Source organism: Nothobranchius furzeri, chromosome 1, assembly GCF_043380555.1.
Source record: "Nothobranchius furzeri strain GRZ-AD chromosome 1, NfurGRZ-RIMD1, whole genome shotgun sequence".
Classification (NCBI taxonomy): Eukaryota; Metazoa; Chordata; class Actinopteri; order Cyprinodontiformes; family Nothobranchiidae; genus Nothobranchius; species Nothobranchius furzeri.
This window is the reverse complement of record NC_091741.1, coordinates 33,124,890-33,149,597: the sequence shown is the minus strand read 5'-3', so window position 1 is coordinate 33,149,597 and position 24,708 is coordinate 33,124,890. Positions and strand designations below refer to the sequence as shown.

Genomic DNA, 24,708 nt, shown 5'->3' with positions numbered 1-24,708 from the left:
CCCAGAGTTTTGGTGTGGTTCTTCATCAAACCGGGTCGGATTTGGTTCTTTTGGACTTTTAAAGTTTGGCTTTGAACCAAATTCAATGTTTCTCAATCCTTCAAAGTTGATTAGAACAGAACAAAAGTCCAAATATTCCAGAACCGACCTACTGGTTACCGGTCTGTGTGCGGACTGCTGTACATTCTGCTGAGTGAGTCTGGGTTCTGTACATCAGTCATACACCTGAGGCTGTGCTGCCATGACCTTTGACCTGTGGCAGGTATGGTTCTGAGTCAACAAGCTTCCAACCCAAAGGTCCAGTCTGTCTTCTGGGCCAGAGCCAGGAGCTCTGACTGAGCTGTTCTCGTACACGGTGAGGTGAACTCCGTTGGTTCTGTGGGAGGGTCAGCAGCTTAGAGGAGATGTATTAAAGGCAGTTCTGAGGCTGCAGGTCCAGTTACCCTGTTGGCCGTAGGTTCTGAGGGTTCTGGAGTGTTCCTGAGCATGCAGCTGAAACCAGGAGTTTCCAAACACCAAACAAAAAAAAACACTTTTTTCTCACCGTCGGAAGTAAAATCCAAACAAACTTCTTTGGTCTTTGGGTTCGTTAAACTTCACCAAAATATTCCCATCCATCTTCTCATCCATCCTTCCGCTTATCCAGAGTCGGGTCACGAGGGCAGCAGCCTAAGGTCAGAGGCCCAGACTTCCCTCTCCCCAGCCACTTGGGCCAGCTCCTCCGGGGGAATCCCAAGGCGTTCCCTGGCCAGGTGAGAGACATAGTCCCTCCAGCGTGTCCTGGGTCTACCTTTAGGTCTCCTCCAGGTTGGACGTGCCCAGAAAACCTCACCAGGGAGGCATCCAGGAGGCATCCTGACCAGATGCCCGAGCCACCTCAACTGGCTCCTCTCGATGTGGAGGAGCAGCGGGTCTACTCCGAGCCCCTCCTGGATGACCGAGCTTCTCACCCTATCTCTAAGGGAGAGCCCAGCCACTCTTCGGAGGAACCTCATTTCAGCCGCTCGTACCCGTGATCTCGTTCTTTCGGTCACTACCCAAAGCTCATGACCATAGGTGAGGGTAGGAACGTAGATCGACCGGTAAATCGAGAGCTTCGCCTTCTGACTCAGCTCTCTCTTCACCACGACAGACCGGTACAACGCCCGCATCACTGCAGATGCAGCACCAATCCACCTATCGATCTCACGCTCCAGTTTTCCCTCACTCGTGAACAAGACCCCGAGATACTTAAACTCCTCCACTTGGGGCAGATCTGTTGTTCTGAATCAGGTCTCAAGTCAACAACCAGCAAGTACTCAAGTATAAGTACTTTTACTCAGTTTGTGTATCAGTTTATGTAGTACTGTGTACTACACTCGCACTCGGATACCAGGGATCAGGCGCATCAGCAGGACTTTTTCCGACTCAAGACCATGGTCTCGGATTTAGAGGAGCGGATTCTCATCCCAGCTGCTTCACACTCGGCTGTGAACCGCTCCAGTGATCACGTTCTGATGAAGCCAGCAGGACCACATCTGCTAAACACATAGACCTAACCCTAACCCTAACCCTAATCCTAAACGGATCCCCTCAGCGCCTTGGCTGTGCCTGGAGATCATTTCCTAATGTAACCCTGCCCTGCGATACATCACAGAGCAGGAAGAAAGCTAGCCGGACAACCCTCCGATATATGTGAGTCTATGGTCTGGCCACGACCCATAGACCGTGCTCAGTTGTGGGGCGGGATCTATGGTTGTCTTTGACGCCGTCATGCATGCTATTGGACAATGAACAGCATGACCTACTCACCACTACGATGCCAGTCAAGAGGGCAGTCTGCCACACTCTGTGGAAGAAGACGCGTAAACATCTGTGTTTTCTAGTATTTTAGCTTCTTCTGGCTTTATTTTCTGTTTCAGTTGAGTTTTAGCTAAGTTACTGAACCTTTTTGATCGACATCTAGTGAATAATGTGCGTCTGTCTTCATCAGTGTTGGGAGTAACGCGATACAGAAGTAATTAGTTACTGTCATGCATTGCTTTTTGCTGTAATGTGGTAATGTAAGGCATTACAGGGAAAGTAAATGGTAATATTTACCAGAGGTGTGGACTTATGGAGTTATCTGACCCGAGTCATTATTTTAACGACTTCTGACTTGACTTGATCTATAAAGACGTACGACTTAACTCGTACTTGAACACCAATGACGTGCAACTTGAATCGACTTGCATCTTGACTTGATGATGACTTGAGCGTATTTGATATTTTAGCACAAAAGTGGCCCGACATGGGCAAACATCATAAACCATTCTTGGCTCTGGGTTTGATTTGGTGCTAAATGCAGCAGCACGTTGTTTATAACCAGTTTCTGCTGTTTGAGCAAATAAAGGAAGCTTTAAGAAGATTTAATTCTGGAATTTGACGTTGGACAGATGATTTAATTATGACTTGAAAAATCAAAGTTAAGAACTTGGACTTGACTTGGACTTCCACATCACTGACTTTGGACTCATCTTGGTTGTCTTTGACTCGAGACTTGACTGAAAATTTCAATTCAATTCAAGTTTAATTCCATAGCGCCAAATTGCCAAGTCATCTCGAGGCACGGCATTTACAATTGCTGTGTACTCTTAGTGATGTCTTGTGGGCTACTGCGGCTATCCTGCTGTACCTAACCCTAACCCTAACCCTAACCCTAACCCTGGGCCTTTGCAATAATGCAGTTTCCCCACTGAGGGACAAATAAAGCTATTCTGAAATAAAGAAGGACTTGAGTCCCTCTGTCTGCTCTTGACTCAAAGAAAGTCTAAGTAGTCCATGTTGGGGTTAGCGGTTTCCATCCTGTCTGTGCGCGTGTCACGGTGGTGAGAAGAAATGTAACGAGCAAGGCGTTGGCCATGTTTATGGGAACCATTTAAGTGTGAATTATAGTTATGGGACAGCAGCAGCTCAGGAGGTAGAGAGGGGTGTCCAGTAATCGGAAGGTTGCAGGTTTGATCCCGGCGCCGACCACAGAATGCTGCTGTTGTGTCCTTGGGCAAGACACTTAACCCGCCTTGCTGCTGCTGGTGGTCGGAGAGACCGGTTGTGTCTGTTTGGCAGTCCTCGACCCTGTCAGCACGCTCCAGGGCAGCTGTGGCTACATCGTAGCTCATTCTCACCAGTGTGTGAATGACTGATTGTGTTGTAAAGCGCCTTGGGGGGTTGTAGAACCCTAAGAAGATGCTACCATAATATCACCAATCCAGTTATTGGATCAATAGTCTAAAGTTGATGCCAAAGCCGTTTCAGTCGAACCAACTTAGTGTTTCCGCTCAGTTTCATCATCCGACCTACCAAACCAAACAAGCGCTGTGATTGGCATAACACAAAACCGCTCCGGCCAATGGTAGACACACACACACACACACACACACACACACACACACACACACACACACACACACACACACACACACACACACACACACACACACACACACACACACACACACACACACACACACTCACACACACACACACACACACACACACACACACACACACACACACACGCACGCACGCACGCACACACGCACACACACACACACACGCACGCACGCACACACGCACACACACACACACACACACGCACACACACACTCACACACTCACACACTCACACACACACACACACACACACACACACACACACAGACACACACACACACCATAGATGGTAAAAGGCTAGTCCATCCCTGCCACCCATGCACCACTGCCTATCCATCAGGTGGTTGGCACTAGTTTGAAGAAGCAATGCATCTGATTCCCCCCCCCCCCCCCCCCCCCCCCCCGGAACTGGTGGAGGTTTAACAAACAGCCCATCACATTCTGGCTTGGTTTCTGAGAGCTCCTGTTCCTCTCACAGACAAGAGTCCGTTTCTGGGTTCTAGGTGTTATTTAAGGTGCAGACTAGATAAGAAACAAATGACTTCTCAGCTGTGGAGGTTCAACTCCCTGCTAGCTACACGGAGAGACTGGGTGTTAGTGTTTACAGTCCAGGGGAGGCTGGCTCGGGACTCACAACCACCTGGATGAGGAGGAGCAGGTTGTAGCTAAAATCGCTTTGAGGTGCTTTTGGTGAGGAAATGACATAACATGGATTTAGCATGATCCAGAACCTCTGGAATGATCTCCTTTCTCCGTACGCAGCGTTGACAGTCTGGGCTACAGACCCTTTTATTTAAAGCTGCTCTTACCTAAACCTTCTATTTTCTTATTTTTAACTCACATTTTTAATCTTTCATCTGTTTCTGAAACGTTATAATTGAATGACTTCATCGTTAATCTGATTCTGTTTTGAGATCTTTATGATTTTATGACTTAGTTTTATTTAGTTTTGATCTACGTGAAGCACTTAGTGATTCTATGTCTGATTATTACTAATAACTACCCTCTGATGGGTTCTTCCTCTCCTCCTGTGTCGTGTAGCCAGTAGAAATCATTATTAACGCCACGGCCCTGAAACAGCAGTTTGGTCGGGTTTAACTTCAGATATTGAGCAACAGGTGTGTGTTTCTGTTCAGGTAAACGTTTGGTTTCAGCTGCACTACGTTTATCAGCAGTCACACATGCCAGCCGTGTTCTGACCCGTAAAGGCCCAGCAGAACACGGCCAGATACGCTTTGGTTCTGGACAAACGGAGACGCAGCTGCTGCCTGCTGATATGGCATCAGTCCCTGATTTATGTGACGCCTCCATTGGGACGAGGCTATTTGAGGTCATGTGACTGTTTACCAGAACCACATAAACCAGGGTTGAAGGTCAGGGTGGAACCTGGTGTGGACTGTCAGTCTGGTTCTGATCCAGCTTCACAGCTGTTTGGATTCTAGCTCCAGCTACGTTGGACAGAACCTTGTTTCCCATCTGATCTGATCAGCTCTCTTAGTGGTGGTTCTGGATGGGGAGGAGCTGGTTAGTTAGCCCGTTTGGGTCGTCTCCTGTGTGAGTTGTTGTGTTTTGAATGGTTCTGACCGTTACACCTGAGATCTCCTCACCGCTCCACCAGAACAGGTCCAGTTTCCTTTTGACCTTGATCTGATCTGTTTTTTAGAACAAAGGAGGCACGGCACCAGAACCAGCATCAACAGCCTAACGGACACTTCCCAGTATCACGTAGAGGTGAGAACGTCCTGGTTACTGGTTCTGAAAAGCCTTCAGCAGATCCAGAATGTCCCAGCCAGAGTTCTGTTGGGCTGTAGCTGAAACCTGGTTCTGTTGGTCCCACCCAGCACCTGAGTACGTTCGTGTTGGACCGTAAGGACGGTCTGATCACAGTGGAGGACGGGATCAGACGGCTCCGTCTGCTGGACGCCAAAGGGAAGGTCTGGACCCAGGAGATGCTGCTGCAGGTGGAGGAGAAGGCCGTCAGCCTCATCGACCTGGAGACCAAGGTCAGAACAGAACCCTTGATGTCATGGGTCAGATCAGTTCATTTCAGTTTATTTCCACAGCGCCACCTCACACCAAAGTTGTCTCAAGGTAAACGTTCCAGTTGAGCCTACTCGTCCATGCACTGAGGTCCTCTACTCGGTGGTTCTGTCTGTCTGTAGAACCAAAAGCTAAACTCGTCTCCTCGCTGGAACATCTGCCCAGCCTTCCTCGGTCTACAGGAGTGAGTCATCCCTGAGTTGAACAAAACAGCTGTTCATGATCTAAAACATGCAGGAAATGTGCCGGAACCAGACGGCAGCGCCAGGGATGTCAGCTCCGTTTTGAGCGGACTGGCGGTTTGTTACGACCCCGAAGGTAACAGGAGAACCCGGAACAGCGAGTTTAAACATAATCCCAAACGAAAAGGTTAAGATTGAAAGACCAATCACCAACAGTAAACCACCTGGTTAAAACTTCTGAGTTTGACCAAGACTGAAGGCGTTTTAAATACGAAGTTAAGAGTCTAAAACTAGAGTTAACCTTTAAAATAACAAAATCAGAAGATCCTCCAGATCAGCTCAGACTTGTAAAGCCGGGCGGACACTGTGTGACTTTTTCACTCGCAGCGTTCAGCTTCAGCTCAAACTACGACTTCCTCGCAGGGCAGATCTCACGAGTCAGGCGCTCACACTGTACGACCCAGTTCTCGCATGCAACCTGACTGCTCACACTGTACGTCTGGTAGCAACACGTCGGACCTAAAAATGTGCTAAAAATAGCAGTTTTTACTCAACACGTCAGACTTTTTTGTCTTGTTTTGCCTGTTGTCCTTCGGGAGTGCTGCAGGAGGACACACGGGGATTTATGGGGGTTGGATGAGGAAAACGAAATAAAGAAAGTGAATCTGTGTTTTGTGATCAGTTTAATTTGACATGAACACGACAAACACGCTTTCTTGACAATCTCTGTGAGTAAAAAACGTGTAGAAATAAAAACGAACAGCGTGTGTTATTAGGGAAATAGCGGCGAGCGGCGTTGATGCAGGATTGCACATGCTCCGTGAGCGGTTCTGGTACTTTTTGGGTCGCAGCTGCTCCCAGCGCCGCTTCAACAGTGCGATACCCTCACGAGGGACGAGCGAAATTTTAAACACGCCAGAAGTCCCTGCGACCTCATGACTGCTGATCGGCAGCTGGTCACGTGGTGTTAATCGCCTCTCGTAACCCCCTGTACACGACGCTCAGCGCAAAACTCGCCCCGATGTCGTGGATTCTCGCACGAGTGGAAAATCGGCTCAAAAAAGTGAAAAAGTCGCACAGTGTCTGCTCGGCTTAACCGTTTCAGTCAAAACTCATCAAAAACAAAGGGTTCAAAACCAAATCTGAGGCTTGGAGGACAACAGAGCCCCGACTGCTGATGGCACAGCCTTCTTATCCCAGGAGTGGGTCATCAGATGGATTCAGCTCAGCCGTGCTAATCAGCAGCCTGGAGAAGAGGAGGAGGGGCGGTGTCTGGGCTCGTCACAGGGGCTGGGTGATCCTGGCTCCTGGAGCTGAAGACGCCAGGCCAGTGGCCAAAACACACTCTCAAGTTGCAAGTGAGATTTTCAGCCACAGGGGGCGACAGGTGCTGGGTGACGTTTCGTTAACCCTGTAAAGGGTAATTTAAGGGTCATGCTGTCACATGTAATAGGGTTTAATGTGTACGCCCCCCCTCGGTGGACGCCCCCCCCCCTCGGCGGATGCGGTTGTTGCACGTGAGCGGCTCCGAAGTTCTGTGGAGAAGCTGCAGACGGCCCATGCACTTATTCTCATCAGCGGGGATTTGAATCGCGCCTCACTCTCTTCCACCCTCCCTACTTTCACCCAGCATGTGAAGTGCCACACCAGAGACAAAAGGACAATTGACCTGCTTTATGCTAACGCTAAAAACGCGTACACCTCCATCACCCTCCCTCCGCTGTGCCGCTCCGATCACAATCTCATCTACCTGAAGCATTAATACACACCAGAGTGATCAGGGAGCCTCCTAAAAATAACCGTGAAAGTGTGTCTTGTGCTTTTTCTTTTCAGTACAGTTGCCAAACTCACACAGAATCATTAGCCTAGTGAACTAGACCAAACTCTTGCTTTGCAAAGTTTGGTCTAGGAACGCTCCACTGGAACCTCCGCAGCTCCTACCAGGACTCTGGCTGGCCAATCACAACTCTCTAGAGGGGTTTCAAACACATAAAGAGCTGTGATTGGTCCATAATGGTGGGCCAATCATAGTGCTCTATCTGCTTAGTGAACAAATCACAGAGCTTTATCCGCTTTGTGGGCCAATCAGGGCACTCTATATGCCTGGTGGGTGGGATGCTGCAACAGAGTGAAACAAGATTATGTCACATTCATTGTCCAGTAGACAACGGCAGAACCCGCCCCACAACCGAGAACCGTCAACGGAGCGTTGCCAGACTAAATAACACATTTATTTAGTCTGGCTTGCCAGGCTACAGAATCGTAGCTCTGAGCCATCTATTCCCTTAGCCCTCAGCAGCAATGACTTCATGGGATTTTTTACAAGTAAAATTAATTCTATTAGAAACAAAATCTTTAGCATCCTCCCTAATGTGATTTCTTCTTCCTCAGTAAGTGAGGCAGCATCAGAGGTGACTGTAGAACCTCATCTGTGCTTGAACCGTTTTGATCCAGTTGAGCTTTCAGAGTTATCAAAAATATTAGCTTCATCTAAACCTTCAACTTGCATTTTGGATCCAATCCCAACCAAATTATTTAAAGATGCATTTCCTTTGGTTATTGCCCCCATTCTAGATATAATCAATCTATCCTTAGTAAATGGGTATGTACCACAAGATTTTAAAGTTGCTGTAATCAAACCTTCACTTAAAGGCCCAGTGTGTGATACTTTTACCAGTTTACTATCATATCCTGTGTTTCCACTTTGCAAACTTGTCCTTTTTCACCAATATTTCTCACCAACATCAATTCTAAATATTCCTCTCAACTTGAAATTATGTATTTTTAAATACCGTAAATCCTCTAATATTAGCCTGTATTTAATTAACTGTCGGGTATCATATTTTGGCCGGTGTCGGAGTCGGTGGAGGTGAATAATGACCGCTATTTTATTGTGGCCGGGTGGAATGTGGTAACAAGCAAGTACGGGGGCGGTTGTGTCATCCGTCTCACTTTTGATTAGCCAGTGATAGACCGCGAGGGTAACTTTAACCGTGCGGAGACGAAGAGGAGGCGAAAATTTGATATCAAGTTCAAAGAGAACGTGCTGATTATGCTGCAGAACACTCTGGGGAGCAGTAGCAGGGGTTGTATGAACTAGTCACTAGTCGACTTCACCGCTCTATTAGAGGTGTGAATCTTCACTTGTCTTTCGATTCGATTACGATTATTGGGTCAACAATTTAATTCGATTCGATATCACGATGCATCACGATTATTTCATATTGATTTGTTTTCATCGATAAATAGAAGATGTCAGATAACTGCTTTTAATTTTTTTTTTATCAAAAACGTAATTGACACAACCTGCCATCCCTCAAAAGCTCTCCATCCACAACAGGTTAGGACAAAACATTGTAAACATTAAAGAAGATTTAACAAAGTAAAACATCTGTTTCCTGGTTCAACACCACACCTCAGGCTGAGAAAAACACGCTTTGCAAAAACTCACAAAATCTAAAAAAGTACTGAAAACCTACAGGACACATAATGTAATAATAAAATCCATAAGGGGTTCATATACGAGTGTTTAATGTCTCTGAGCAGCTCTAGAGTCAGATGTTTATGCCACAGTTGAAGGGTGTCAGAAATAACACCAAATGAAATGTTTGACTTAGTTTCATTTGAACATAAAACAAATTCTACCCTTCCAATAATATTTAAGATGTGTGTTTTATTCTTTCTGATAATAACACCAGCAGAAGGCTGTGGGCTGGATTAGGATTAAATTACCCAGCTGATGGATCTCCTTCACTAACCAGCTAACTACAAACCTTTCCACTAACCTGTCCTGTGTGACCCTCACCATGTAACCCTCATGTCCATGTGACCCTCACCATGTAACCCTCATGTCCATGTGACCCTCACCATGTAACCCTCATGTCCATGCTGTCTCTGGAGGAGCAGATAGGAGACAAGACCTCCTGTAACCTAAAATGAACCAAAGCTTCCTCCCAGTTTCTCTTTAAGCTGAATTTAACATCAGTTTATCATCATGGAACAAAATAATAAAGTGGAACAAGAACTTCTATTTCTCTCTCCTTTTAATTTCTCCGTGTCCCTAAATAAAAGAAACAGACGATCACGCCGCAGCCGCCGTCACTGACCCCGCCCCCTCCCCAAGACCGGATCTCCCTACATCACAGCACTCGGTCTGACTGAGCGCTTCCAGGAGAAATAATTAAATTATGAAAATAACGCGTGTTTGGATCATTGGTTTAGAGGAGCGTCCTCCGATCCTCTCTCTTGTGTGAGCAAACAGTGTGTCTCTCTCTCTCTCTCTCTCAGTCGCTGATCGAGCGAGCGGAGCGGGCTGCACGACAACCCGCTCAATTAACATAATTCACGGCCCAAATCCAACAGAACCGGCCGGGCTGATTCGGTTCCGGTTTGGTCTCAGGTTACAACTCCAGCGCTCAGCCCTGCAGTACCACATTAAGGCGGAGGTAAATGTGGAGGACGCTCACTCTGACAGACTTGGATGCGGCGCTGGTGCCGCCGTTAAAAAAACAAAACTACATTCCACTATAATCGATTATGGCGTACTCTTCTACGATGCAGAATCGTTTATGTCCGCATCCCGATGCATCGATTATTAGATTATTTTCCTCAGCTCTACGCTCTATAGTGACTTGTTATGCCTGTCATCGACTAGTCGCTGTCACGTGATAATGACCGGCAAGATGCAGCCCTCGGAAAAGACAGCAGCCTGCTGTCAGCAGGTGACAAGCTCCTGCGGGTCGGGAGGCAACGCGCTGGGCCAGAGCGTCGGTACTGACACCCGCCGTAAAACGGACATTTAACCAAATTGTGACCTTTACCCTCTTGCAATTTAACCTTCCCCTCACCCCCATCCTAACCTTAACCAGCTTGCACATGCAAAGCTCTGATTGTTGACGCGCTCCAGACATCTGCGTCCTGAGCACGGCCACAGTAACATTATCAAATCAGGTGTCGCCACCTCAAAAACTAATTTAACACGCGATCGTTCATGTCGGCTCATTTCCTTTAATGTTTTCTGTCTTTTATTCTTTTATTTGCGCCTGATGCTTTTCGCTGCTGTGGAGCGGGGCGCATCACCTGTTTTGTCCTCGGTGACGCACCGATCACTGATGCGGCCCGCGAGCACTCTGCTGTTTTAGCGGTCGGTGGATCTTTTAGAACTGCAGTTCAAAGGTAACTCATGAGGTGAATATATATGAACCCAGGTAGCAGTTTCTCTTTAGGATTGAGAGGAGATGCAGGAAGATAATAAACAGACAGGACAGAAAAATAGTCAAATAAAAACAAGTTAGTTTTTGTACCTGCTGGTTGCAACAAACAGACACCATTGAAGGTAATCAGAAGTGAGGAACAGAAAATGAAATAATTATTTTAATGTTTAGCGCAGCAGGAACTCCGAGAGGCTGCAGGCGCATCAGTGCAGGGGGAGGGGGGAGAGGGCTGTAGCAGGAACTACCGTTGTTAAAAGAAATGTGTTTAACTTTGAAAATGTGGGCGCAATTTTAATTGTCAAAAACTCCAGCGAACCATTAGTTCATTTTGCTCAAATAAAAGTTGAGGCCTGCCTCTAATACTGGCCCTCCTTCCAATAAAGGCCAGGAGCTTGATGAGATTGCGTCAAATACAGGCCCGGGCCTCTATTAGAGGATTTACGGTACATAAACTGTCGTCAAGGCTCCATGGTCATCCACCATCTTAAAATACAGTAGCTGTTTAGGGACATATGAGCTCCACGTTACCGTTTGGACTATAACTGCAACCTGACAGAACCAGCAGAGGGCAGCAGTGCACCCTGGAAGCCTGGAGTCTGCTAATTCAACTAAGAAACAGAAAAGAAGAGCTACACCGTTGCTGTTCTTGTTAGTTTGAATAAAAAACAAATCAGAAAACATAAAATGTGTCAGTACCTCATCATGTCCGACACAAGGAAGCTGCACATGTTCAGACCCCGCCCCCTGTTAGCTGTTCACCAGCCTCAGATTAGCGTCTGACTCTCAAACTCACCTCAAGTTGTTCATCCGTCTTTTCCTAGCACCAGTATTCCCGACCCAGTCACAACGTGTCAGTATCAGAACTCCTGACCCAGTCCCAACATGTCCGTTCCAAAGTCCTTCTACTCAAGTCTCCTCTCTTCCTGCAGCCTGCCGTCTCTCCCAACACGCTCCAGCGCTCGTCTGCTAGCCAGTGGCTAAAGCAGCGTTGTTTACTTTATCTCCACAACACTTTACTAACAGCGATGTAGTTCTCCACGCGTTACTGAGACGCTCCGACTCAGAGGGCTTCTTCTCAAACGTTACCTTTAGACTTGGGTCTCCTTTTGCTGGTGATCCGTGGGAGTTTACACACAGCGTCTCCCCGGCTCTAGCCATGGCTAACTAGTAGCTCTTGACGCCCATCTCCACCACGCCAGCTGTGGTTAACGAGCAGCCAGCGATCGCTCCATATCCATATAAGCTGGTAGCGGCAGCCACTTTGTTTACATTGAGGCTTCGTGATCCACGTGAAACGGGTGTTGTGGGAAATTATGTTCCCCTGAAATATTGTGTTTCCCTTATTGTTTTTCCGTTAGGCAGTCAAGAGCAAATATTTCCAAATCCACAGAACTTATAGTCCATTATGAGGACTAAACTAGCTGAAATAAAAGATGTTAAACTGAGTGAGATAACCGTAAAAAAAAAAAAAACGTAAAAGTTGATCACACATATTGTGAAAACAGCCAGAAGTGTGATCTCTCGACACGGGGGGACAGAATATTTCAGGGGAACACAGTTTCTCACAACACCTGACCTCCCGACTGACGGTGTCGCGTGCCCGTCCCATTTACCGGTTCCTTTAAAACCCAGTTCCGTTAGAACTTATGAGACGGTGCATCCATCAGGGTTCGATGGGGATGTCGGTGAGTATTATGGTATTAGATCCTGGTTTGGGCGTCCTAAGTTAGAATCATATCTTTTATTTTAAAGGTGAAATAATATGTAAGACCTTTCCTTCTGTAGTAGCTCACTTCTTTTTAAGCAATCCCGTTATCTTAAGGTTTCTTTATATTAATCTGTCACAAACCGTAAAGTAAGTCCTGATAATTCCAGAACCCATAATTAATGTGCTTACCTCTGTGCAATTAATGATCAGAGCCCCCACTCGTGAAGCTTTAGAGAAAACCTGAAAGAATCAGGATTATGTTTCTTTTTCAAAAAAGGTTTATTACAAAATCAAAATACAAAAATGGGTAGATGAAAAAACAACCGCTATCCCCCACGGAGGAATTAGTTCAAAATGATTAAATAAGAGTTAGTTTACACCAGCTCTTGTCTTCTCAGAATCTCCCCAAGAACTCTTTCTAGTCTCTCTCTCTCTGTCATCCCCCATCCAGGTTTGGACGGGGGATGACCCCTCCCCATCTGCTCTCCTCTCTGTCCTCTGCCCCAGCTGCTGTCGAATCTCTCAATCCCTCTCTGCTGTTCAGAGCTGTTCTTATATACCCTTCCTGGACCAGCTTAAGGTCATGGGGTCATTTACCAGATACACACTTTGTAGCTCAACACAAAACATTTGGTGTCATTTTCACTACATGCATTCTTCTTAACACAGGTCATTACATCATCTTTTGCAGCATTCTTCAGTTTCTCTCCAATGTTCCCGAGAAGGCTTCTGGATCTGATGGGCTTGTCTTCACTCTGTTCTCCTCCAATCCCATCTTTCCAAGCCAGGGGTGGGGCAAAGAGGTGGGGTCAGTCTCCTGACCCTTCGCCCAGTTCTGTCCTCTTGTCCCTGTGACCCTTGTGTGACCCTTGTTTCTGACCACAGTTTTTTGACCTGCAGCCCAGCTCCTGTCGGCTGGCTGATTTTGCTCGCACAAGCCAGTCCAGTGTGTTTCAGCTTGCCACTGTCTTTGGCATGTGGGGACTCGCAACATCCCCCATGCGAGAAAAATCTAGCCAGGGGACTGCAGCAGCCTTCTTTGGGGTGGGGCTGCCTCCTCCTCTGGATCATCTTCATCTCCAGTCTCAGACCCAGAGTCTGACTAGCTCAGAGTCCAGATACACACCATCATCATCACTCACTTCAGTCTCTGAAGAACCAGATGTTTGTTCATGAGGGTTCAGATCTGGGTTCCTGCTTCTCCACCAGTTTCTGCTGCCATCTGGTCAGCTGAGCTGCTGGTTGGAACATCTCAGTCTCCACCTTCAAGCAGAGACTCTCTCCCTCCAGACTGAAGACATCTTTTACTGCAGAGCTTCAAATATTCTCCTCACACACCTGAACAGCAACAAGCTAATTCTGCTTGCAGCTGCTGGTGGGAAGCTTACGCTAAAAACTATAAACTGTGGCAAGGTGGATAAATGAGGGCCCGGTCGGGATTCGATCCCCAGACCTCCGGGGTGGGAGTCATACGCTCTAACCACTCAGACAAAGGGACATCCCCTTAGCCAACTGGCCAGGGCGCATGATCAATGAAGACATTGTGACAGAACGCTCACACTGTCACACCTTCCCCCCTCTTTCCACAAGCGCGTCCTCGTACTCCCGCGCAGGGTGCCACAAACTTCACATCCACGGACCTACTTGACAGTACTACATGGATCCTGCCAACAACACCAAATGTGGCAAGGTTAAAAATGCTTACGCATTATTAGTGTAGCTGTCTGTCAGGTCAGAATCATACGGAGCTGTTAGTTCAGGACTCTCCCTTCTCAACAGAACTAGTAGGGGGAGGGGTGATGTCACCACATCCTGCTTGTCTGTTGTTGCTCAGCTGACTGGGTGCTTTTTCTCTGTTCAGCTGTGGCTTCTCATATCTGCAGGCTGCCGAGAGCGGAAGCTAGGTGCTTGTTTCAAGCAGATCCTCTAAAAACAAAGTTTAATTGGAGCAGAGTTCCAATGCTCCCAGTTATAAGTCCGTCCTTTACAGGCGGCACGGTTTCTCCCCTCACGGAGCCCTTAAGCACAGAGGTTCACACATTATACATGTTCCCGGCTTCTAGCCTCCATTGCGCGTGACGATGCCCGACATGAGATTCTATGAAGCTAGGAAACATGATTACTTTACAGTTCGTGACAAATACCTCCCCGTGTTACCAGAAACGAGGCCCAAGTCACACAGATTCTTACATATCAGTCCTTCACTAGATTTTGATCCAGCCATGACGTTTAATCGCATCTCACTTGTGCCTCAGCACCCGGACAGCGCCCCGCCGCAGCTCCATACTAGCTTTTCCAGCCTCATTCTGAAAGCTCCGGTTACAGGATATTGAAAGATCTATCTGCCATGGCTGGTTAAAAGTTTTTCTTATTCTTTATTTATTTTTATTTTTTGCCTAGCTTTTATCCTTGGCTTTTCTTGCGTCGGAATGCCGTATTTTCTTTATACCTTTTTAAGTTGATCGTCCGTTCTCCCAGATTTCTTTCCTTTTTGAGAAACTGGTGCGGTTTTCACTCCAAGGTTATAAGCTTAATAGGTCCTTAGCGCGCAAGCTTTTATCAGCCTAAAAGACAGTTCTACATCGGATAGCCCGGTATCTAATATTTAGACCTTCACTCCGTAGCCCCACGTTGCAGGCGCCATGTCGCGTGCCCGTCCCATTTATCGGTTCCTTTAAAACCCAGTTCCGTTAGAACTTATGAGACGGTGCATCCATCAGGGTTCGGGGGTGTATCGACGAGTATAATTGTACTAGATCCGGGTTTGGACTACCTAATTAGAATCTTGTCTTTTATTTTAAAGGTGAAATGACTTGCACGAATAGCCAGCCCCAGAGTACTCCACTTCTTTTAAACTCGTTACCTTTTGGTTAAGATACTAGAGAGAAGTCTGGAGGCAAGCCAAGCCTCTCAGCAATTGTTTGGATTACCCGGAATTAATTGCGCCTCTAACAGCTTATGTGGGAGGTTGGTAACTATAAAATGATTTATGCTAGTTGATCAGGCTATCATAAGTTTATCAATTTATTTATTAATCCAACCTTCCAGCTGATTAGAGACTTTTTCAACCTGCAATCAGAGCCAAAATAACCTCGAATATTTTGCTTTTATCGCCCTTAAGACAACTCGTTACTCGCAAGGAGGGGGAAGTTAAAACTTCCCTTATCTTAAGGTTTCTTTATATTATTCTGTTATAAACTGTAAAGTAAGTCCTGATAATTCAGAGACCGATCTTCGACATGCTTACCTCTGTGCAAATTATGGTCAGGGCCCCAAACGTGAAGCTTTAGAGAAAACCTGAAAGAATCAGGATTATGTTTCTTTTTCAAAAAAGGTTTATTACAAAATCAAAATACAAAAATGGGTAGATGAAAAAACAACCGCTATCCCCCACGGAGGAATTAGTTCAAAATGATTAAATAAGAGTTAGTTTACACCAGCTCTTGTCTTCTCAGAATCTCCCCAAGAACTCTTTCTAGTCTCTCTCTCTCTGTCATCCCCCATCCAGGTTTGGACGGGGGATGACCCCTCCCCATCTGCTCTCCTCTCTGTCCTCTGCCCCAACTGCTGTCGAATCTCTCAATCCCTCTCTGCTGTTCAGAGCTGTTCTTATATACCCTTCCTGGACCAGCTTAAGGTCATGGGGTCATTTACCAGATACACACTTTGTAGCTCAACACAAAACATTTGGTGTCATTTTCACTACATGCAGCATTCTTCTTAACACAGGTCATTACATCATCTTTTGCAGCATTCTTCAGTTTCTCTCCAATGTTCCCGAGAGGGCTTCTGGATCTGAAGGGCTTGTCTTCACTCTGTTCTCCTCCAATCCCATTTTTCCAAGCCAGGGGTGGGGCAAAGAGGTGGGGTCAGTCTCCTGACCCTTCGCCCAGTTCTGTCCTCTTGTCCCTGTGACCCTTGTGTGACCCTTGTTTCTTACCACAGTTTTTTGACCTGCAGCCCAGCTCCTGTCGGCTGGCTGATTTTGCTCGCACAAGCCAGTCCAGTGTGTTTCAGCTTGCCACTGTCTTTGGCATGTGGGGACTCGCAACAACGTCACCCGTCCTCCGTGTGTGAATGGTGACCGCTTTAACAGAACTAGCTTGCTTCCTTCAGACCTGGTAGGTGATAAACAGTCATAATTATAAATGCCTTTTAAAGAGGTCGAGTAGCTAGTTTTAAGCTTTGTGTGGGTTAGGCTACACAGGCTGGAAACTGGTTTTACAGTCAAACTCATGAGTGGGCCGCCGTAGCTGCAATACTTTCTCTAACCTGCATGGCGCTAAAGAGTCATATTTTTCATCCTGATTTCTGTGGATTTCACACACGGGGCCTTTAAGTATGCAAACAGCTGTTGCTGTTCAAGATCTGGTGGGAATCTAGTAGCAAAGACAGTCACCATCGTAGTCCGCACCCCCTTGATGGAGCCTCTTGAGCTTGTACAGACAATCCTGTAGGCTTCCCGACGAGTTATCTGATATCCCAGTGCTGAATTAGCAATACCATTCCTAACTCGTCAGCCTTTCTTTACAACATGACTCCATGACTCTGTTTTGGCGTTGCTACAGCTGTCTTTCTCCAGCACCCTCCTCGGAGCACAAGCTGCTGCTGGCTCAGTGCCGTTGGCCTCCGATGACATATCAGCCACGTTGATCTCAGAAGATTTCTGACCAATAGTACCTCCGTCCACGCCCGTTGTGGTGTTAACCATATCCAACTCTGCGCACTCCTGACGTGTAGAGGCAGGAGGAATGTTCTCACCCATCTCGTTCAGAAGTTTCAGACAGCCCTTAACGTTGTAGTTGTCCTTTTGTGGACCTTTATGTACCACGAGGCGCACCAAAGAGCTTAGACAGCGTTCAAATAGAACTGCCTTCGAGGACTCAATCCATTCTGAACCAAAGTGCTTCACTGCAAGTAGCACTATATCATCTCATAGTTTAAATTTTAATTACCAGGAAGTTTAAAAATTCATCCCCACAAGAACTTTACCATCACTGGTTCTATATATGACAAGTGTTGCTCGGGATCTACTCGATGTAACATCCACGTCAGCACCTCCGTCTTCCTCCTCCGCCATCTTATAGTTCCAATTACACTGGGGTCAAAGGTGAATGCAGCCGTTACTTTGTATGAAAATTCCCATGGCACTGAGTCGAATGCTTTTTCTGCATCAAAACTTACTATCAGAGTTTATATTTAGTATGTATAAAGTATACAGATAGTATACTGTATATATATATAGTATACATATAGTATACTTTATGTATACTATATATAGTATACATATAGTATACTATATATAGTATACATTTAGTATACTATATATATAATATACATACATTATACTATATTTACTGTATATAGTATACTATATATAGTATACATGTAGTATACTATATATAGTATACTACATGTATACTATATACAGTATATATAGTATAATGTATGTATATTATATATGTTTTATATGTATTTTATCTGGACCTAAGAGTCTGTCAATAAAGATTATCTATATTATACTACATGTATACTATATATAGTATACTATATGTATACTATATATAGTATACTATATGTATACTATATATAGTATACTATATGTATACTATATATAGTATACTATATGTATACTATATATAGTATACATATAGTATACTATATGTATACTATATATATATATACATATAGTATACTATATATATAGTATACATGTAGTATACTATATATATAGTATACTACATGTATACTATATACAGTATATATAGTATACATCTATATTTAGAGTTTATATTGTCTGACATATTTCATGATCAAATGTGTTTTTCGAAGGTCGTCTTGGGTTTGTCGCATTTTTATGATTTTTATTTTATGATGCATTAGTTCTAGACGTTTACATAATATAGATGTGAACAATTCATGTCCAGTGCACTGCTGGGGCGATAGTTACCACAGTCCATTTTGTTTTAGTTTCTCGGAGGCTAATTTAATGCCTTTCAGATCAGGTGATTGATTAAGCAGTTTCCTTTTCAGCGGTTCTGACTACATGTTGCGAAATGTCCTCCTGATGTTTTTCAGAACGAGTTGGAGAACTTCCCAATCGGGTCGCTTCAGCATTGCCAGGCGGCGATGAACACCTGCAGCTATGACTCCATCCTAGCGCTGGTCTGTAAAGAATCAGGTCAGAGTAAACCGGACCTGCACCTGTTCCAGTGCGACGACATCAAGGTAACCTCTGATTAGACAAGAGATCCTGATCTTTAAAAACAAGGCAGGTGTGTTTGGGGCTGGGGCTGACCCTGTCTGACGTTGTTGATGATGTCAAAGTCTCTGATGGTGGTCCTACGGGCCTTTCCCACTAGCATCGGCTCTGCATGGTCTGGATAGCATAGAGTGTGTCCACATTAGCATGGCGTGCCTTTTTTCAGGGTGCAACCGGATTGTTTTTCAGCCCTCTTCCTGAGGCTGTCTGCTTCAGGCTGACCAGGACCAACACACCCACTGCTGACTGATGGGCCGGCTGAAATTTATGCCTCCCATTAGGGGATGCCTCTGATTGGTGGGTAGAATCAGCCCAGTGGTCTTACAGCATGTGCGAGTCATTATCACGCTGATCATCAAGGAGGCGAGAACATCTCAGACTGCTTTCCTTGCATTCCTAAGCAAGGATGTGTGGAATCAACTGAGTCAGGCTGGGGTTGGTAGGGGCTATCCAGGCGGTGTGGAGCCGATGCTAGTGGGGATGGCCCATAACAGATCAACACAATTGGATCGGTTAATAAAACTTGTGTTCCTAAACCAGAACATGTTCTGATCCGACAGGCCAATCTAATCCAGGCTGATGTGGAGAGTGCCATGATCGATGCCAAAGGAGGAAAAGCCAAGAAACGACCCGAAACGCTGAAGTAGGACCAGATAAGAGCTGGTTGGCTGATTTCTGTCTGTCTGTCTCTTGATTGGCTCATTTCTGTCTACAGGATGATCCTAAAGAGTGACGGCATAATCCCACCTCCCCCAACTACACCTGCCCCTGAGGCGCCGGCACCATCCAATCAGACGGATGTTAGAAGCCGAGTTGCTGCCTGGTCGGCCTGGACCAATGAGCAGCAACACTGTGAGTGATGTCACAGTGGGTGTGGTCACATCAGAGGGGGAGATGGTCTTTAAAGTGGGAGTCAAGGCATGGGTTGAGACTTATTTCATCCACACTACCTGTTAATAAATTGTTTCTGAAAGAGGCGTCGCCTGGCAGACCGAGAGAGCGTCACAGAGGCCGTGATAGACGGCTCCTCTCTCAACCCCCCCCCCCCCCCCCCCCCCCCGTGTGCGCTGTCGGAGTTTCTGAGTCTGAAAACGAGTTGTTAATGAGCACGTGCGCACTCGCACGTATACGCAAGCACATACAGTAGACTTACGCTCAGGAGAAGAGCAGACACAGATTATGCAGCATTCTGGAGGATTTCCTGTTAACAGCGATCGTTAGAGGAAAAGCGTAGGAGGGCAAGCGGCTCTGAGCGCCAACATGTCATATCGACAGGTGAGTGGCTTAGCCAGGTGGAGGTGCGGCTGCCTCACCTGGACACCAGTGCAGTGCAGCCACGTAGTAATTACACACACAACGTCACGCTTTTCGTCTTGGCCATCAGCCACAGCTGGTTTTTACATGAATGTGGAGCAGAGTTTTAACCTGAAGATGGAGACAGAATTACGGTTTTGGGCTGAATTATTACATTTAATGTAAGTTGCACTAAACTGCCACACTAATGATTACACATGTGTACATCACCATTACACACTCATCTGTACAGGTTGTTAGCAGGTTATTAGCTGGTTATTAGCAGGTTATTAGCTGTTTGTTAGCAGGTTATTAGCAGGCTTTTAGCAGGTTGTTAGCTGATTTTTAGCAGGTTGTTAGCTAGTTGTTAGCAGGTTGTTAGCAGGTTATAGCTGGTTGTTAGAAGGTTGTTAGCAGGTTATAGCAGGTTGTTAGCTGGTTGTTAGCAGGCTGTTAGCAGGTTGTTAGCTGGTTGTTAGCAGGTTGTTAGCTGGTTGTTAGCTAGTTGTTAGCAGGTTGTTAGCTGGTTGTTAGCTGGTTGTTAGCAGGTTGTTAGCAAGTTGTTAGCAGATTATTAGCAGGTTATTAGCAGGCTGTTAGCAGGTTGTTAGCTGGTTGTTAGCAGGTTGTTAGCTGGTTGTTAGCTAGTTGTTAGCAGGTTGTTAGCAGGTTGTTGGCTGGTTGTTAGCAGGTTGTTGGCTGGTTGTTAGCAGGTTGTTAGCTGGTTGTTAGCAGGTAGTTAGCTGGTTGTTAGCTAGTTGTTAGCAGACTATTAACAGGTTGTTAGCAGCGTTTAATGTGAAGGAAAACACAGGGTCATTGTCATTCCATATGTGCGAGAGAGAGCGCTCTTCCGGCATCTCTGCATCTTTATTGATACACCTGTGTCTCGTCACACAATCAGCAGGTCACATGACCACATTCTTCTAAAAAGCATATAAAATCAAAATCATCTGAACTGAAAATGAGCACATAATACCTAACTTATGTCCCTAATGTAACAAAACATCCAACTTAAAGGGTTTGCGTGTTAGTGGATGTGTAGAACAAAGCTCTAGGACTGGACCAGTTAGCTGTTACGTCTTCAATGACTCGTTCTTTCTGCTGCATTTCTCAAACGGAGTTGCTGACATCATCAGCCTGAGTTGTGTAGTTTGTGTGATGGTGTTTATGTATGTAGCAGATGCTTTAGTCCGAAGCGACTTACAGGTGATGAACCAGCCAACAGGCTGCCCGAGGCTCAACATGATGGTCTTGGCTGAACTGTGATTGTTTGGGTGAGTCAGCTGATGCAGGCGTGTTTGTGTTGCAGACGACCAGCTCCCTCAGGACAACGGGCCAGTGGAGATGACGGCGCTGAGAGTGGACCGGGACGTGGTGAGTCTCACATCTGTCCTGATCCCAGAGCAGCTGGAGGTCACTCCAGGCCAGCTGACACTAGATGAGCTTAAATCTGGTTGAAAGACGCCAGCGTGATCTGAATCCAATCAGTCAGGAGGGAAAAGCTTCTTTTATTATTTATTTTTTCTTCCGGCGCTGGTGGAACTGGCTGCTGATTGCAATGGCCTCTCTGCTTTCCTTTCTGTTTCAGTTAAGTTTGTAAGTTGCTGAGTTATTGAACCTTTGTGATCAACATCTGGTGAATAATGAGAACGTTAAATACAGTCGGGAGCAGCTACTGGCGCTGCTGGCGCTGTAGTCTTCCCTAGGGACAGACATGAGATCCCCACGGAGGTGCTGTGGAAAAGTCGCCGCGGCCACCGAGCTGGAAGGAAACTACGTGAAGAGAAGATTCAGACCCGCTCTCCCCTCGGTTATCATGGGAAACGTAAGATCCCTCTCCAACAAGACAGATGAGCTGGCGCCCTCACGAAGCATCAGCGGGAGTACAGAGAGAGTTGTGTCCTCCTGTTTACGGAGAGCTGCTCTCGCCGCTCATGCAGGACTCCGTCGTGTCTTTGGGCAACTTTCATCTGCTACGGCCAGACAGGACAGAGGACAGCAGTAAGAGGAAAGGAGGGGGTCTGGCTGTGTTTGTGAACAAGAGGTGGTGTAAACCGGGACACTGCACGATTAAAGGGAAACTGTGCAATAATAACATTGAGCTGTTATTATGAGGCCGTATTATCTGCCACGGGAGTTCTCACACGTTGTTGTGATGGTGGTGTACGTGCGGCCTTCTGCAAACGTGGAGACAGCCTCTGAAGCTCTGCTCACGATCACCAGCAGGCTGCAGACACGGCATCCACAGGCCGCCTCCGTCATCTGTTCTGTTACCTGTCCAACCAGAGACAACAAAATACTGGACTCGTTTTATGCCGACACCAAAGAGGCATATGCCCCCCCCCCCCCCACACACACACACACAGTGGGGGGAGCTGTGCACAGGCAGGCTGTGGCCCCACGTACAGTGAGGAGGTGGACTGATGAGTGTGAGGAGGCTCTCAGAGACTGCTTCAACACCACGGTGTGGACAGAACTCTGTGATCCACACGGGGAAGACATCGACGCCGTCACAGATTGCATCACGGACTACATAAACTTCTGTTTTGAGAACATCGCGAACACCAAACCATGGATCACCCCCGACATCAAAACTCTCTTAAAGGAGAAAAAGAGAGCCTTCAAATATAGGGACAAGGAGGAGCTGAGGAGGAAGATCAGGGAGGGGAAGGCCAGCTACAAGAGGAAAATGGAGGAGCTGCTACACCCCACTCACAGGGGGAGGGGGACCTGAAGTGGGCCAACGACCTAAACCTGTTTTTCAGTAGGTTTGACCAAGCACCCACCCCTACCCCCACACAGCTGCATTCGAATAACTCGACACCTAGACGACCCCTACAGCTACAGCCCTTCACACCTCCGGCTCCTCCATTCAGACCATCATGCACCCCCCAGGACTCGGCCCCCTCCCCAGTACAGAGCTCCACTGCCCACCCCTCTCCTTTACAGCAGGCCAGGTGAGGAGAGAGCTGATGAAGACCAAAGCAGAAAAGCTGCTGGGCCTGACAACATTAGCTCCAGGCTCCTTAAATCCTGCGCAGATGAACTGAGTGGAGCTTTGGAGCATGTCTTCAACCTGAGCCTGAAGCTGAGGGTGGTACCACAGCTCTGGAAGACCTCCTGAGTGGTTCCAGTGCCAAAGACACCAAAAGCTAATGAGCTCAGTAGCTACCGGCCGGTGGCTCTCACGTCCCACCTGATGAAGACACTGGAGAGACTGATCCTGGGACACCTCCGGTCTCTGTGGGACCTTCGATGGATCCACTGCAGTTTGCTTACCGACCAGGGGTTGGAGTAGAAGATGCAGTCACCTTCCGGTGCCTACTACATCATGCTCTGGCTCTCCTGGAGAAGCCTGGCAGCTCTGTGAGAATCCTGTTCTTTGATGTTTCCAGTGCTTTTAACACCCTCCAGCCAGGGATTCTGAAAACTAAACTGGAGAGGGCTGGGCTGGACCCTAACCTGGCAGAGTGGATCCTGAGCTATCTCACAAACCCGCCCCAGTTTGTGAGAGTCTGGGACTGTGTGTCTGACCTGTTAACCTGCAGTGTGGGTGTGCCCCATGGCACTGTCCTGGCTCCATTTCTCTTCACCCTCTACACCTCTGACTTCAGACACAACACGGACAGCTGTGTCCTGCAGAAGTTCTCAGACGACTCCGTGGTTGTCGGACTGATCATCGAGGAAGACGATGTGGCGTACAGAGGACTGACGCAGGACTTTGTCGACTGGTGCCAGCAAAACCACCTCCTGATCAATGCAGGGAAAACAAATGAGATGGTGGTGGATCCTGGCAGACGCCGACCTGCTGTGCCCTCACCGGTGAACATCCAGGGAACAGACATCGAGAGAGTGGACTCCTATAAATACCTGGGTGTTCACCTGAACAACAAACTGGACTGCTCTCACAACACAGACACACTGTACAGGAAGGGCCCGAGCAGGCTCCACCTCCTGAGGAGACTAGTCTTTTGGGGTGACGGGGACACTCCTGAAGACCTTCTACAACTCTGTGGTGGCATCAGCAATCCTGTATGGTGTGGTGTGTTGGAGCAGCAGCATCACAGAGAGTGAGAGAAAGAAGCTGGACAGGCTGATAAAGAAGTCCAGCTCTGTTCTGGGCTGGACTCAGTATGAGAGGTGGGGGACAAGAGGGTGCTGGCAAAACTCAGATCCATCCTGGACCATGAGTCACACCCCCTGCAGGATGCCTTGTCTGCTCTGGAGAGCAGCTTCAGGAACAGACTGGTCCTCCCTCGCTGTACGAAGGAGAGATACCGCAGATCTTTCCTCCCTGCTGCTGTTAGACTCTATAATAGTCACTGCTAATAGAAGCCATGCATCTGTAACCTTCCGCTGCAAAAACCATCTTTTCAAAACGTGCAATATAACTACTGCTCTCATTACCATGTGCAATATAACTACTACTCTCATTACCATGTGCAATATACTAATAATCTCATTACCATGTGCAATATAACTACTGCTCTCATTACCATGTGCAATATAACTACTACTCTCATTACCATGTGCAATATACTAATAATCTCATTACCATGTGCAATATAACTACTGCTCTCATTACCATGTGCAATA

The 24,708-nt window shown here is 46.8% G+C and overlaps 1 protein-coding gene across 8 annotated transcripts in view; it reads left to right on the top strand.

Moving 5' to 3' along the window:
• The window catches only part of eps8a (EGFR pathway substrate 8a, signaling adaptor), an 85,151-nt gene that overhangs the window by 29,790 nt on the left and 30,653 nt on the right, over positions 1 to 24,708 (top strand). For all 8 annotated transcript variants that reach the window (XM_070555752.1, XM_070555709.1, XM_070555684.1 and 5 more), the window contains exons 4-9: positions 5,075 to 5,142; positions 5,253 to 5,414; positions 18,633 to 18,782; positions 19,377 to 19,459; positions 19,532 to 19,668; positions 21,422 to 21,486. In XM_070555752.1, the coding sequence (XP_070411853.1) occupies positions 5,075 to 5,142; positions 5,253 to 5,414; positions 18,633 to 18,782; positions 19,377 to 19,459; positions 19,532 to 19,668; positions 21,422 to 21,486 (665 nt within the window). The remainder of the gene's footprint in view (positions 1 to 5,074; positions 5,143 to 5,252; positions 5,415 to 18,632; positions 18,783 to 19,376; positions 19,460 to 19,531; positions 19,669 to 21,421; positions 21,487 to 24,708) is intronic.